At 36.4% G+C, this 17,164-nt stretch overlaps 1 protein-coding gene across 1 annotated transcript; it reads left to right on the forward strand.

The window, feature by feature from the left end:
* The first annotated feature begins 3,244 nt into the window (after positions 1-3,244).
* LOC108701862 (inducible T-cell costimulator) lies at positions 3,245-15,022 on the forward strand. The gene is made up of 6 exons (XM_041577120.1): positions 3,245-4,624; positions 6,202-6,552; positions 9,401-9,513; positions 10,279-10,382; positions 13,535-13,568; positions 14,407-15,022. The coding sequence occupies exons 1-5, from the start codon at positions 4,573-4,575 to the stop codon at positions 13,539-13,541; spliced, it is 627 nt and encodes a 208-aa protein (XP_041433054.1). The 5' UTR covers positions 3,245-4,572; the 3' UTR covers positions 13,542-13,568; positions 14,407-15,022.
* The last annotated feature ends 2,142 nt before the right edge of the window (positions 15,023-17,164 follow it).

Below are 17,164 nucleotides of genomic sequence, written 5' to 3' on the forward strand. Positions count from 1 at the left end.
TCATATAGCACTTGCACTTTATGTAATCTACACACTAATCGCATTGATGGTTTTCTGTATCTCACTATTGTGTATGTAACATTTTTAAATATTCTGTTCACATGCACTTTACCTTTAAATGGTTGATTGATTGAATGAATTTGTAAGACTATTTAAACACTCTCACACGTGATGCACTTTGAACCCTGAGGAAGTGCCTGGTATAGGGGCACAAAACGCGTAGGACTTGTCTACACACCCACTGCATGTAACTCACTGTATGCAGAAATAAAGCAGAACTGATACTGCAAAATGCATCCCTCGATATGTTTTAGTCAGCGCTCTGTACATGAGTAAATTGTTTTCTCTAATAGAAGCTTCGGGCAGGTTTCCGAAATCTCGCGAGAGCTAGCCACCAACAATGAGATGCCGTGCTGGAGCGGGCTCCACCATCGGCCTCCCGGATTACTAAGAAAGACCCCTGTTCTAATGCATACTAAAAGCTATCGTAAAGTTGAACGCATTAAAGGGTGCAAATGATGATATAAAGCGATTTAAACATTGACGTCTATAAAGGGGCATTACTTTCAGTACATTTCATTAGTTTGTGACCAGCACAAAGGGCTAATTCAGGGCTGTCCAACTGCCCCCCTCCCTTATATGGCCCTCCTCATCAAAATCTGCCTGCTGTGTCTGTTTACCATATGTACATTTTAAAAGGTCCCTGCATTGTCTAAACCTCAAATTCAGACTGTAATCTTCTGTATTGTTCATACTTGTGACACCTCTATTGTTCACACCCCCACAACCCTTGTACTGTTTACACCTGAGACTGAAACTGCCCACATTGTTCTCCTGTTCACACCTTTTTCAAAATGCTAATCGGACACCAGCACTGTGTCACTGTATGTAGTACATCTTAGAATGGTTCTGATTTTCCTGTCTCCTGCTCTGTTCTGCCTTCCCTATGCTCCCTGTGTGTGTCATACTTTGGTATTTGTTCTGGGGGTTTGTTAGCAATTGAAAATGATTGTTAGTGGCCCCTAAGGTGTTTAATCATATGCTGAGGTAATGTATTATACACAGGGGAGGAGTAGGCATATGGATTTAGGGGATTTATGTCTTATATGACTTAGCTTTTTTCACATATGAGTGGCATCCTTCGGCACCCTAGGCAAGAGCTTCAATCAGTGGCCCCCCTGTCCTGCATTACCATTTCCCTCCGTACCATGATGGTTTTTAAATAAAGAGAGCAAAAAAGTGTACAACATTTTTTCATTTATATTACTGCACCCCTGCCCCTGACAGTCTGTGGTTGGCAGCTACTGAAATGGTTTTCTGGACATTGGTTATTTAAAGTGTCACTTGTGCCACCAGTTTAGCATCAGACAGGTGCGAATAGCAATGCGACAGTTTGGATTAGACTGAGCGCTGGTGGTTTCTTTCTGTGTTTCATGTACAAATTGTTGCCGAATATTGTTTCTAGCTGCAGATCAGCCATTAGAATAAGGAACTACTTAAGGGAGTGTTAATAGACTTGCTCCCAGCTTGCTCACTAGAGCTCCTGAGTTAAAATTAAATGCAACATGGGTCTTGCTATGCAACCTCACTATTTGCTGGGAAACTTAATTTTAAGATTTCTTACAGACTTACCCCCATTTGTAATAAAAAGCACTAAGTTTGCCCTGGAGGAGTAAGCCATAGCAACCAATAAGATGTGACCAGTAAATGCTTTCTGCTGATTGGTTCCTATGGGTTACTGTTCTTGGGCAAACTTAGTGCCTTTTATGGCATAACCCCCTAAGAATGTTAATAGGCAGTGTATTTCTCCTGTTCAATGAGGGGCCGTAATGTGGCACGTACGCTTACATTATTATGGCCAAAGTGTGCTACTAACACCTCATTGTAATAATTATGTTTAAAGGCAGACTGTATGCTGGCAATCTTTCTCTTTCTTTTATGCCTAAATATTTACCAGTTATTGATAAATTCCAAAATGAGGAGAGCACTCAAAAGTAGCAAAAATATGCTATGGATACATTTATTCAAGGCAACTACACGACATGTTTCGGGTCTTTAAACCCTTTATCAAGTGTGACACCACACCTTTTTTTTTTTCTATTTTTGCTACTTTTGAGTGCTCTCCTCATTTTGGAATTTATCAGTCTATGTCAGGATAGCGGAAGAGGATTTGATGCATTCGATAATACAGCTAAGGCAGTGCAGAGAACGTTTTTGATTATTTACCAGTTATTATTTGTGTAGCTTATTGTAGGGCAGGCTCCTGTCTGGAAGATATTCTGTAGGCCATCATCTGTGCTTATGGGTTTTTATTGGTTACTGCAAAAAAGAAAACGCCTCTAGACACCCAGCTAGACAATGAGTCACTACTTGGGCTAAATAGGAGAAGGATGGTGAGACAACTGCTTATCTAGCTGATTTTGCAAATGTCATGGGACAGGAAGTTATTATGTTATTTACCCAAAGATACCATCCTTTTTTACATAAACTCATTCGCTTGGGCTTGTGTAGCAAAATGCTTAAAGGGGTTATTCCCCTTTGAATGAACTTTTAGTCTGATGTAGAGAGTGATATTCTGAGTAATTTGCATTTGGTTTTACTGTTTTATTATTTGTGGTTTTTCAGTTATTTAGCTTTTTATTCAGCACCTCTCCAGTTTGCAATTTCAGCAATCTGGTTGCTATGGTTAAAATTACCCTAGTTACTATGCACTAATTAGAATAAGAGACTGGAATATGAATAAGAGAGGTCCTGAATAGGAAGATGAGTAATACAAAATAGCAATAACAATACATTTGTAGTCTTAGAGAGCATTTGTTCTTATATGGGGTCAGTGACCCCCATTTGAAAGCTGGAGAGAATCAGAAGAAGAAGGCAAATAATTCAAAAACTCTAAAAAAAAAACAAAAAAACAAATAATGAAGACCAATCGAAGAATTACTTAGAATAACCCATTTTATAACATACTAAAAGTTAACTTGAAGGTTAATCACCCCTTTAAAAAATATCTCCACTTTCAGGTATTCTCTTTCTACACAAACTGATTTCACAAATTGAAAGGAAGAAAAGATTCCCTGGCACACAGGTACTGCTGGCAGGGTGAAAAACCTTTAAATTTATTAATGCGGCATGCAACATTTCGGGGACAACCCCTTTATCAAGCATAATGCTTAATAAAGGGGTTGTCCCTGAAACGTTGCATGCCACATTAATAAATTTAAAGGTTTTTCATCCTGCCAGCAGTACCTGTGTGCCAGGGAATCTTTTCTTGCAACAGTTGTGGGGCCACCGAAACCCTTTTACTGAGCACCAGGGATACTTTATTTTCAAGAGGGCCTGAGTGTGCGTTGGCAGCTTGGACTTTTTCCATAACAAATTGAAAGGAAACCATGATGTGTGTCCATTCCAGGCACCAGTTGCCCATCCCCATGAATGATTCGGTAATGGGAAAACGTGTTTTTTTTTTTTTTGTTTTTTTTTCAAAATGCATCAGTTAGTAGTGCTGCTCCAGCAGACTTCTGCACTGGAACCCATTTTCAAAAGAGTTAACAGGTTTTTTTGTTTGCCTAGTGTTTATAAATGAGCTCCATTGTCAGTTTCTTAGGTGCCTTCAGTCATGTGACTGCTGCACTGCAAGTTGAATTGATATTGACTCCCCCCCAGCATCCAATCAGCAAAACAATGGGAATACAACAAGATAACAGCTCCCTGGTAGATATGAGAATAGCACTCAGTATTAAAATTCCAAGTCCGATTGCAACCCCTTTAGTTCCATTGAGTTGGAGAAACAATAGCTTATCTGAAAGCAGTTCCATAATGAAGTGCTGGTTCTTTCTGAAAGTGCAGGATCAAGCAAAATAGCCTGAGATGAATGTCTACACACAAATATCACAACTAAAAAAAAAATACATTTGTTGGTTCAGGAATAAATTTTATATGGTAGAGTGAATTATTTGAAGTGTAAAATAAATAAAAACTACACCATAAAAATCATGACAGAATATGCAATTCGACCCCTACTTTACTATGTTCCCTTGTGAAATGATAGAATTTAAACTAGAAGTCCCTCTGCTTTCCATAGTGGGTGGTGCACAAATTTCCCCTTTAAATATTTGACCAGAAAAATTTGAGGTTTAATAAATGGGCCCCTAAGTTGCAGAATCCATCACTTCATAATGAAACAAGGGAAGGGGTAGTTTGTATGTCTAAGGGGTACTGGGAAATTACTCAATCTGTGGAATCAGGTACATTAGGGTAGGAAAAAAATAATATTTATTAGACATTCAGGCACCTTTTCTATATAAGCCCAGCTGAATAAGCTCATGCCAAAAATGGGGTATATTTTCCCTTTAATGTACTTTTTTTTCCCCTCTGGAACACGGAGTTTATTTTTGTGCACCTGCTGAGCATAACAACAGCCACATCAAGGCAAAATGAAATAGCTGATGCAGCTTTGCTGTAAAATATGCCCTATACAAATAGTGGCAGAAGTAGTCATTTCCTTTATCTGGAGTTACAAAAACGTATTGTTAAGATTTCAAACCTGACACAGGCTGATGTTCCAGCCCCATTATGAATGTAAAACTGCCTGAGTTTTCTCTGTTTATTTTGCTGGTGCTGCATGGTAAGATAATTATGATTTCTAATATTCCTGTTCTTTATTTTTTTTTTTACAACGTACAATAGCAATGTTTTAAAATACAGGAGGTTGTACCAACTCAACCAAGCTGTACCAAATCTATATAACCATTGATGTTTGTTAAGGAATGTTGTTGAATAATTGTAGAACAAACGTATACAGTAGGATCTGATTTATGTTTTACTTGTTAATATGGTTTAAAGGGAGTGCAATGAATAGGGATTGTGTTGAAAATACATTTTGCCTATTTTAATTTTGAAAAATCTATGGTTTTTGTTATTTCTTGAGCTACATAGGATAAATTGGCAAACTGAAGCTACTCCATGTTTGACCCTTGCAATGTAGATAATTAGTACACAAATAATCTGCCTGCATAATGAACTAGTCTACTTATCTGTGCAAAATTTGCAATGGTAATTTATGCAAAAAAATACTAGTAGTTCACTGAACAAGGTGGTATATAACCCCTTCAAATATTTCTCCATCTTTATGTAGCTTTCATCTAAACACATAGCCCCATATCTATTATCACATTGTCTGTGCAGTGGAACATTCTTGTTTTGTTACTGACAATATGCTGAAAGGAGGATACTCAGTTTTGCTGTATGTGCTATAAGTGGTGCCATGAAGGGAGTATAGCTGCACAAAAAATGAAAGGTACAGGGGAATATGTTTGTTAGGCTCTACGTTTTCAGTCTTGATACTAACAAAGATTCGAAGAAAAAGCACATTCACCTTTTTCTTGTTGTTAGTCCCAGTGAGAGGGCAAAGTAGCACACAATAGTAAGTCAGGATCCTGTACCTTTTGTAGCTAAGCAAGTTAACCTTTCGTTTAGGTGGGTTACGCTCAGGAACGTTCGTGAAAATTCTCAAAGAATAGATTATGCTAATTGATGCCTAGCCTAACTTATCTCTATTAAAGTTACATAGTAAATGACATAAACAGCAAAATAGTGTAATTATATATACAAAATATGCAGCTTTGCTTAGTACATCAACTGCTTAACACAGTTTTTGACTGTGGGTGTTTCTGTAAGTTCTGGCAGAAGGCAGGTATACACAGTGTTATCATAGTGCACCCACAGCCTTTACCTTGAAATCTACCCAAAAGGGGTAGCTTGCCTTTAATATTAATGCCGCAGATGTAAAAATAACTATTAAATATTACCTTTTTTGTTGTAAAAATAAACCCATCATTTCATAAATATGTCCTCAAGATATCTCTCCAAAACTCCTGACTGGATATTTGCATATAAATTCAGGGGGATCCCAAGCCCAACTGCTTCAACAAAGCAAACTTCAATACATTTCCAGTAACATTTTCTGTACTTTCATATGTAGGCGTAGTTCAATGAGCTCATACATCTAGTAAGAAGATAAAAGGCAGGAATGTAATATACACCATAACCAAACTGAGACTGTATCTCAGTTCCCAGAAATGACAATCATTGTAATCTTTGTGGTTTTCTGTTTTTCTTATGGATGATTAAACTTTATGCAATACGCCGCAGGCGTATAGAAGACATACATATATGCTTAAAGTTGTTTCTTCTATATTCCAGCACAGCTGTCCGAGAGCTACCCAAAAGTAGTCATTGCATCACGAGATGGTGAGCCTTACCTTCTCTGCCAATATGTACCTCCAATGGATTCCACGTTTAATCTAACCTTGACGAAAGGCAATAAGAAACAGGAAGTGTGCATGGTGTACACTGATAGAAAAAATACCACCTTTTATAGCTGGAATGACAAACCTACATGTAACTGGACTACATCCAATGATAACAGCATTTCTTTCACTCTATCCAATTTTGACATCAAGCACACAGATAATTACACTTGTGAGATTAGGATTTTTTTTCCCCCTCCGTTCCGAAGTGTTATCATAAATGAGACTTATGTTTACATCCATGGTAAGATCTACTGATTTAGCAAAAAAAAAAAAAAAAACTTTTTAAATTCATATATATTCTGATTTTGTTAAAATGTGAAGTCATAATATGGAGATGGGAAAGCCCCCCTAACATGCATAGTTAAATTCATCTTTTATAAGATGTCCATGCCTAACTGCATGAGATGTAGGGGAATACTTTTATGAGATTTAGCATGGGAATTTTCATTCAGGAGTATTGCATATGTAGTAACATAATAATTTGAAAAAAGACTCTTGTCCATCAAGTTCATCCTTTTAAGTCTATATATAACCTAAATGTCTAAATGCTAGTTGATCCAGAGGAAGGCCAAAAAAAACCCATGAAGCCTCTCCAATTTGCCTCAAACGGGGAAAACTGCTTTCTGATTTCAAGATGGCAATCGGACTAGTCTCTTGATCAGCTTGTTCTGAGAGCCGGAGAGAGCTATCTTTCATAACCCTGAATCCCCTGACTTGCTAAAAAGTCATCCAACCCCTTCTTAAAGCTATCTAATGTATCAGCCACAATTTTCCACATCTTCACAGCTCTCACTGTAAAAAACCCCTTCTGAATATTAAGACAGAACTTTTCTTCTGGTAAATAAAGCATTAGAGAGGTTAATTTAAGATCCCCATATTTATACATAGTTATCATATCACCCTTTAAGTAGTTCTTCTCCCTTGTGAACAACCCCTCCTCCTTTTCTATTGCCCCTGTCCCTCTGAAACAAAGTATAGTCACTGATATTAACTGCCCAGTCATGCGACACATTCAGCCAAGTTTCAGCAACACCAATCACATCATATTTTCCCTCCAGTGCCAGCACCTCCAGCTCTCCCATGTTACCATTTAGACTCCTTGTATTTGAAAGCATACATTTCATACTGGAACCAGAGTGAGAATTAGAGTGAGAATTTTGTAAATACACCATGTGGTCCTCCCTATCCTTAAGAGTACCCCCAAACAAATCTCCTCCCCCCATTTCCCTTTGTATGCCCACTACGTCATCTAACCTATCTTCAATGGAATCTTTTACTGCACCACCTCCCCCACACTTGGTTTTAAATCTCCTCCAATCCTCCTGCCATCTTCTCCCCCAAAGCAGCTGCACCATCATCATCATCCCTGGCAAAAAGCTTGTAGCCAATTGAGAATTCAAGAGGAAGCTTCATGAGGGCAGGGACTATCCTTAATTTTTAAACAGTTATAAGGTTAAAGTGCAACTCTTATCAAGGCAAGTCCTAACTGAATCCAATGGAGTGCCCTCTTAATCATGGGAACATGAGGCATGTACTATTATATCTCTAAAAACACGCAGTAGATGCTTCTACTTTCAACCATATTCCTGAAAAATATTTACTGGTCACCTTCAACTCATTTTCAATGTAACTACTTTATATGGATTGCCTAGAGCATTTTTCAAATATCCCCAAGTGAATCAATAAAATGGCTTGGGCAAAAAGCTTTTGATAGTACTAGGTAAGGGTATATTTTATTTATAGCTCTTGATGCAAAAAGAGCCTTGCTGTTTTAAACTACTTTAAAGGTCTCCATTAGAAATACTCTTGTCCAGGGCACCAAACAGAAACCAGTCCTGGTTTGTTTTAATTAGGTGATCCTGATTATATATATAAAGAAAATCCTGTCTATATAATAGCCAAATAATGTGGACTCCTTTCTTGCAAGATAGCTATATAATGTTGTTCACGGGACTGGTTTATTGAGGCCAAGAACTTGCTTGTACCTGCTAACAAACAAATGTATGGGGGTTGGAAGAGTGAAGAGTACAAGTTTTATTAATCACAGTATGTCATAGGGCAGTACATAGAGTAGGTTGTTAAAAATTTCCATTTGGAAAAGAGTTGATTTTTAAATTCTTGGCATTGCCCATTCCCTCATGTCTTCAAAAATGCTATAGTTTCCCCAATGTATTGCAGGCAGAGACTTAAAGGAATTCTGTCATGATTTTTATGATGTAGTTTTTATTTCTAAATGACACTGTTTACACTGCAACTAAATCATTCTACAATATACACACAAGTCACATGACTGGGGGCAACTGGGAAATTGAAAATATGTCTAGCCCCATGTCAGACTTCAAAATTAAATATAAAAAAAACAGTTTGCTTTTTTGAGAAACAAATTTCAGTGCAGAATTATGTTGGAGCAGCAATATTACCTGATGCATTTTGAAAAAAAGTTTTTTTCCCATGACAGTATCCCTTTAAGTCCTGTATTCTTTAACACTAGACAGGCAGGTTGGATGTCTAAAGTTCTAATTCAGTATTAAAAAAAGAAAGTACAGGTACAGTACAGGTAGTTAGATTTTTTGACCTTGTTTTTTTATGTACATACTTTGACTCTGATTAGATTTTGGGCTGAAAGTTTAATTAAATTTATTTTATATGGTAAAACATTAGTCACAAGGTTGAGCTACAGAAATCAACGAGGAGACGAATATTTTAATAGAAGAGATCATTGCATCTATTTTGTACCAAGCCACATGGTTACACTGTATCATGCTGCATCCAAAGTAAGTGCCATGAGTATATTTTTCAGGCTCAAGTTAAAGGGTTGGAATTCATTAATGAGATGGCAGTTCGCAGGCCAAAGATATGGGCTGATGAGTTAGATTTAAAGGTTGAAATATGTTTTCTATTGGCTTTTAATTTTTAATTAATCCATTTGTTTTGCTCTTATCCCTTCTAGCAGTTCAGTTGAATATTCTCATAATGATCCCTATGTGAAAAAATAAAAACTAAAACCCCAGTTTGGTGCTAAATTCGAACTAGTTTGCTGTATCCGTCTCCAGCATAATATTAATATATTTATAACCCTTTTCTTTTAGATTTACAACAGTGCGATGGAATGCAAGTATTTATTATATGGATTTTGACTGGTCTTGCTGGATTTCTATTTCTTTGCTGCATTTTAACATTCTGTCTTTGGAGCCAAAATAGGGTATGTATGTTCAATGGGGAGGATAATTTATAAAACATTGGCATTTTACAACCTTTTTTAAGGCTGCACCCTGGAGTTAGTTATTTTACTCAATTATAATGGGGGGGGGCATGCAAGTGGTGGGCTAATACCCTGACAACTAAGGACAGTGTCACATTCAATGTTTTCTCTGCTAGTGAAGTTCCCCCAAGGAAGAAAATAGGCTGATCTGCTCCCTTCCATCGATCTTGAGTATGGACTTGCTTGGGATCAGCTGGAGCAGAAATGCAAAAAATATGCATTTTCATGCCAAATTTTCTGAGATCTCAGGATATCTGCATCATACATCTATGAGACATATTATCCTGAATTCTTGAAACCTGGGGTTTTCTGGATAATGCATCTTTCCTAATTTAGATCATCATACCTTAAGTCTACTAAAAAATCCTGTAAGCATTAAATAAACCCAATAGGCTGGTTTTGCTTCCAATAAGTATTAATTATATCTTAGTTTGGATCAAGTACAAGGTACTATTTTATTATTACAAAGAAAAAGATTTGGATTATTTGGATAAAATGGAGTCTACGGCCTTTCCGTAATTCTGAGCTTTCTGGATAATGGGGTTTTGGATAACCTATCCCATACCTGTGTATCAATATGTGTGGTGCAAATCTACCATTTGCACAACCCAGTGTCAGATGCTGCTTGTCTTACTGGCCTTATTGTTATGTGGGTGCTTGTAAAAAAATGTATCAATCTTTATTGTAGCATTGCTTATTTTACAGTATCGGCCCAAGACAGCCCAAAACAATACCCAGAATAATGAATGCAACAGCGAATACATGCCAATGGCATCTGTCAATCCAGCTAAACGTCCAATTATTCCAAGGTAATTCAATAGTAATAAATAACCCGGTAGGTTTTCAAGTAATGATTAACTTCTGTTCTTGTGCTAGAACTCAATGGTTTATCATAACTAAACTACAAAAAAATTGAATTTTTTGCATAACAAAAAAAGGAAAGTTTTTTTTGGAAAATGATAAACAAAAAAGTTAACTAACTACCGAAATGCTTGTTTTTGTTAATATGTACAGTTATTTATGGGAAGGCATTCACTTAATGTGAAACTTTCCCTTATACATTGATGTGGAATATATTGGTGTTTTATAAATACATGCTAATAATAATAAAATTAATAATAATAAAAATATATATTAGCCTAATAAAAAAGGAATGCTCTAGTTTCTATAGAAACTACAATAAAGGTAAGAATAACTTTTAATAACTTTTAATCTTACTTGCAGTTTTGTACATTCAGTTGTTAGGGGTCGAATTTCGAAGTAATGGGAATTATTTTGAACTCCCATAACTTCGAAATTTGAATAAAAAAAGACCAACCAAAACTTATTTAAAAAAATCAGGGTTTTTTTTGCAGGTGAATAGGTTGTATTCGATCGTTTGAAATCGAAGTAAGATCGTATTCGATCAAATTCAATTCAAAGTATTTTCAAAATAAAACGTACATTTTACAAAGTCCACCAATTAACTCCAAATAGGTTCTAGGACAGGGATCCCCAACCTTTTGAACCTGTGAGCAACTTTCAGAAGTAAAAGGAGTTGGGGAGCAACACTAGCATGAAAAATGTTCCTGGGGTGCCAAATAAGGGCTGTGATTGGCCATTTAGTAGCCCCTATGTGGATTGTCAACCTACATTGAGGCTCTGTTTGGCAGTACAGCTGGTTTTTATACAACCAAAACTTGCTTGGAATTTAAAAATAAGCATCTGCTTTGAGGCCACTGGGAGCAACATCCAAGGGGTTGCAGAGCAACATGTTGCTCACGAGCTATTGGTTGGGGATCACTTTTCTTTGAGGTCCCCCATAGGCTAAAACTGCAATTCCGCAGGTTTTAGATAGCGAATGGTCGAAGGCAAATTTTTAAAGAGACCGTACATGATGAATTTGGATATTCAAATATTTTTCCAATTCAAATCGAATTTGGACTATTCCCTAGTCAAAGTACACAAAAAATAGCTCAAAGTTTGGATTTTTTTACTTCAAATTTTCAATTCTACCCTTGATAAATCAGCCCCTTAATGAATCAGATGCTGAGTTGAATCAGAAGTTGAGTGTAGGAACTGGCCACACCAATGTAGTTGGCCAGCTTGAATAAATTGCAATTTATGGACAAACAATCCCTGTTTTGTTAAAAGGGTAAGACATTTTTTAGTAGCTGCATGTACAAAATGTTTCAATGTCCTTAATATATTGATAATGGGTTGAGTGCAGAGGACTCTTGTATTTGTCTATGAAAAAGACAGAAACATTTTGCATTTCAATATCAATCAGACAGTTATTACAATGCGATTTTTTTAAGACCTGTTTATAGGTCGTTTTTAGGGCAAACAAATTTCATTTAATTGTGAAACATCCAATCTTTTTTTTTTTCCCCACTGACAAAAAGGTTGCTAAATAATTTCATGTTCGCAAACCCATATTAAACACATGCAAAGGAAACACCATTAGTATTGCACATATTTTTGCCATGTTATTCCCCTATAGATTTGTACAATATCCTGCAGTCTGGACCCAGGGCCTGTATTCCAGGTTCTCTGAGGAGTTGGCTGTGTTTAGAGCCTTGCATTTTATGGGGACGAGAGAGAGCTGTGTCCTTAGTGGGTGCTGAATAGTAATAATATAATAAATGATGTTGCAACTATCAGCAGCACCTTATCACTGAAGGCAAGATTCCAGCCTAGCAAATGAAATGCACCAATCCTATGCCTGGGGGATCCAGCCTAAAAACACTGCCATCTCCTGTTGGGGTTCACATATGTTTAGAGAAAGAAAGAACAGAAAAAATAAAAGGATGGATTTTAAGTTTTAAAGATGCTTTATTGTTACAAAGTCGTGTGAAAATTTTGGGAAAAGATCACTGCCTTTCTTTTTTCACCATCAAAACCCATTACCAGCACCATGTTATCAACACTTGACAAAGGAATTTGACTAATAGTAACCCAACATTTTAAAATGCCTAACTATACTGTAATTATAGTAATAAAAAGTGTTGGGGTTGTTCATAAAGGGCTCATGTGCAAAATGTGTGTAAATACCCCCCCACACACACATACTGTATATTGTATTAATTTCTGCTGCACTGGGCTTTGGCCTATATGGTAAATACACCAATGGTTTGTTCAATAAATTGAATGTCTTTATACCAGTGATAAGAAGGAATTTAAAACAATTAAGAAAACCTTACAATTATTTATACAGGTTTTTTTTCACAAATATTATATTTTTGCTGGTAAAAATCAACATTTCCAGAATATGTTTGTGAAAAGGGATGTTGCATGTATTTTTGTTTATTGATACTTTTTAATTAGTCTTCAGTTTTAGTTAAACTGTTTAGTTTGGAATCTTAGGAACATGTCACACCAGCCATTTATACCACCAATGTTCTCTCAAGAATAATCTGGCAGTTTCCCTGTGCAAGACTGTTTAAAAGTGAAACCTGACAAACATTCCACAGTTGTTAATCGTAGGGTCACTCTGCTTCTTGCTCTGACAACATGGCAAATGTAGAAACCTAGGGGGTGCGCACACAGAACCACGCTATTGTGCAATAACTTCAAATGGAACTACGAGGAACCAAAACAATCAACCAACTGTTCAGCAAAAGTGCTTCTGGAGTAAACACTACATGATATCCACACACTCTGTTATTTCGAGCCCCTCCCCAAAACCATGGGGTCGTCTGCTTCCTCTGTAGTTATGGCACTGACAGTGTTTCTTTTCAGCAGAGCTTATAGATAAGAGTGCTATGCAACTGAAGACAGTGTAAGTCGTTCTGTTTTCTGTTTTTGTGGAGAGCACTGCCTCAGATATTTTGTTTTTAATGGAAAAAAAGAATGTAGGTCTCAGGGTGAATCAGAGTGATTGTTTTGTGGACTTATGTATTTTTCCAGTACAGCCTGATCATCACATTCAATATACAAGTTGGTGAGTTTTATTCTAACATTTTTCTCTTTTCTTTTACAGGCTATGAGTTCGAACTATGATGAGGGAAGCAAAGGTACATTATAATGCAGAAAAATGTAATATACAACAGCCCCTTTCATTTTACAGGTTCCTGCAAGTTCAGAAAAGTCACATCACCTGTTATAGTTCAGGGTAGAAATATTTTGTGTATGTTGTCATGTATTCACATGAAGCCTTATGTAAAAAAGTTACATTAAAGGAAAACTATGCCCCCCAAACAATGTAGGTCTCTATTAAAAGATACTGAGTAAAACAGCTCATGTGTAAAACCCTGCTTCATGTAAATGAACTATTATCATAATAATATACTTTTTTAGTAGTATGTGCCATTGGGTAATCATAAATAGAAAATTGCCATTATAAAAAATAAGGGCCGCCCCCTGGGATCATAAGATTCACTGTGCACACATACAAACCACATGTAAGGTCACATGAGCCAATTAACAGACAGAGTTCTGCCTTTTGCTTCCTCACTTCTTCCTGTTACAGTTAGTGTTGTAGTATTTCTGGTCAGGTGATCTCTGAGACAGCACAGATAGAGTCACGAAATGGTGGTTCAAGGCAAGAGATGTAAAAGGGCAATATTTATGTAAATAAATATTACAGTTTGGTAAGATTCTTTAATATGTCATTCAATTTGATATAAACTATCTGTTGCTTCAGTATTCATTTTGGGGGTATAGTTTTCCTTTAAAATATCTTCTATGCTGAGATCGTTTGAAGCTAAGTCAGATGTGCAAGAATAAATATTAATCAGTTATTATGATGAAACCAGTTAATGAGGGTGTCAAACAGGGTAAGGGCGTCAAAGGGTGAAAAACACATTTTTCCCCCTATCCCCCTTAATCCATTCGTCTTTTCCTCTCTTTCAGTTTCATGTTTGTTCACCATCAGGCACAATAAAACTCTCAATCAAACTAATAACATAAGTGGGACCTGTGCATCTTTCTTCAAAAGAAAACAAATGGTGAAGATTCGTCACAAAATGATACAAGCCATTAGTTGGCTCAACGGTTTCAGCAAAACATCAAACCATTAAAAAAAACTATCATGGTTAATATAGACAACTGTCAGAAGACAAATTTCAGTTTCTATTGCAATACTGAATAGGCAGTTCCTGGAGTACAAGCCCATGTTGTCCCACTCCTATTGGCAGAAAGAAAAAACATTTTCACATATTGACAAAGGAATATATTTTTTGTTAGTTCATACTTTATGTCTATCCTACTGGGCAGTTTGGGACAACAAACATTTTTTTGTTATATTATTATATAATAAAGATATTGTATAACACCTAGTAACTATGGCGTTTACTAGGTGTGAGTCATTTAGTAGTCATTTAGTGAGCACTTTTGGCCTGGGACAGACTACATTTAATAGTCTGTTGTACTCAGTTCTGGGAAGGAGGGGGGCAGATTTATTTTTATTTTTATTACATTTGTAATTTTGTTGTATATTTGTTTTTACAATAAACATAAAAGCACTGTATTTAATTGTTCTGCTCTGAAGTTGTAAACCATTGTTTGTTTTTTATTACATGCATCATTTATTCTGGACACATGAGTGTTCTTTAATTTGTAATAATTTTATATTCTTCTGGATACCTCTTTTTCTTCCATTCTTACTTTCATAAATGCCCTTTTTTCCATTCCCTCTCACACACTTTTCCAACTAAATCCTCTTATTCAATATGATGAGCTCCAGTTTCCTTTCTGAGTGTCCCAGCTATAGCTGGTAGACATGTGCCCTAAGTATGCCGGAAGATGTCTTACTGGACACTGCACATTTGGAGGCTGGTAATTAAAGGTTTTTGGTGGTATGCAATAACAGATGCAAATTAAATTTGCAAAAATAAGAACAAAAAAAGTATTTTGTTATCACACAGCAAATGTTAATTGCACTTCAAGGCCTACTTGAAGGTGGTGCCATTATTTTTAGCACAAAATAAATGCAATAAGATATTTTATCACATACATGCAGTGGCGCAAATGGAAAAATCTACAATCTTTTTTTCTATTGATGTTAGATTTGGTATAGGGGGTCATTTATGATTGCACCCACAAATGCGAGCGCTTTAAAACGGAAGCAATGGATAGTGTGTATTGATACGATTCATTAAGGTGCTTGTGCCCAAATACACTTTTGTGCTTCCACATAGTTGCCAAAGTCTCCATCCTGCCTCCTCTGATTCCCAACTTTAGAGGCTATTTACTAAAATCTGAATTTATTTCATAATTAAAGGAGAATTCCCCCCGGGGAAACGCCCCATACTTTATACGTACCCCACGTCGCAGATTCTGGCATCGGACTTCACGGCAGCCATCTTCCGGGTCTTCGCGTTTTCTTCTGGCTCTTTGGCAATTTCCGTCCAATTCGACGCATGTGCAGTTGTCCAAACCGGAAAACTGCTCCAACTGTGCATATGCTGACGTACCGATCTCCCAGTCAGTTTACCGAGGACCCGGATGGATTAGAATCTGCGCCGAGGGATAAGTATAAAGTATGGGGCATTTACCCAGAGGGGCAGTTAGACTGGGGGAGGAGGGAGGGGGTCTATGTGGGGTGGGGAGGTATGGGTGTTTTTTCTACAGAGTTGAATTCTCCTTTAAAATAAAAGAGCTCACCCAAACTCCCATGCTTGATTTAGCCTTATTTATTAATAAAATAACTTGAATAAATCAGATCGTGAAAAAAACCTGACAAAAACAAGTGAAAACCCGAATCATGCAATTTTTACAAATTTTTTTCATTGTTTTCAACGATGTTTTATTGGGTTTTCATAAACACAACAGATTATGGTTTACATATTAAGTATGTCAAGATAAGCATAGAAGAAGAATATACATTGCTGCATGACATACCAAAGAATTGCACTTTTTTTTTTTTGGTTACCATTCCCCAAATGTGCAGGAAGACATCTTATGGTATACATACTGGCATATATACATGGTACTTTATTGCTCTATTTAACAAAGCATGACATACATGTAGCTGATATCTGCTTACTTCATCATAGAAAGCATATTTTTCTGGCAAGGTGTAATATGCATGAAGCCAAGCTGTGAAAAACTCAGACTTGTACAAATGTGTTTTGATATATTATCTGTTATTACTCAGAACGTAATCCTTTTTTGAATTATGACTCACTTGCCACCTAAAACCTGCCGAGATACAAGTTTTAGAAATCATGGGGGAAAAAATCAAGATAGTGGGCAAATTTTTTTTTGCCACAACTTACACAAATTATAGTAAGATATATAATTCTGCCTATCTTTTCTCTTCTATGCTTTGTTTTTTCTCTCTCTCTGTCTTCCCTGCTTTTTTCTTCATATTCTCTCTTTCTTGCTTTATTTTTTAATAGTGTTCTCCTTTTTCAATTATCTTTCAGACTTAGTTTTACTACTTTTTTTTATCTATGCTTCTATCTCCGCCATCATTTTTATTCACTCCTGCGGTCCTCAGAAATCCATAGACGATTATGGGTTAAAGGGGTTGTTCACCTTTGAATTAAAATTAGGGGGTTATTTATTAAAGTCCAAATGCTAAAAACTCGAAAAATTTGAGTTTTTTTGACTATAAAATCCACATTTTTAGTGTAAAAAAACCTAATTTTTTTTCTGGATTTATTAT

The sequence above is a fragment of the Xenopus laevis genome, chromosome 9_10L (assembly GCF_017654675.1).
Source record: "Xenopus laevis strain J_2021 chromosome 9_10L, Xenopus_laevis_v10.1, whole genome shotgun sequence".
Lineage (NCBI taxonomy): Eukaryota > Metazoa > Chordata > Amphibia > Anura > Pipidae > Xenopus > Xenopus laevis.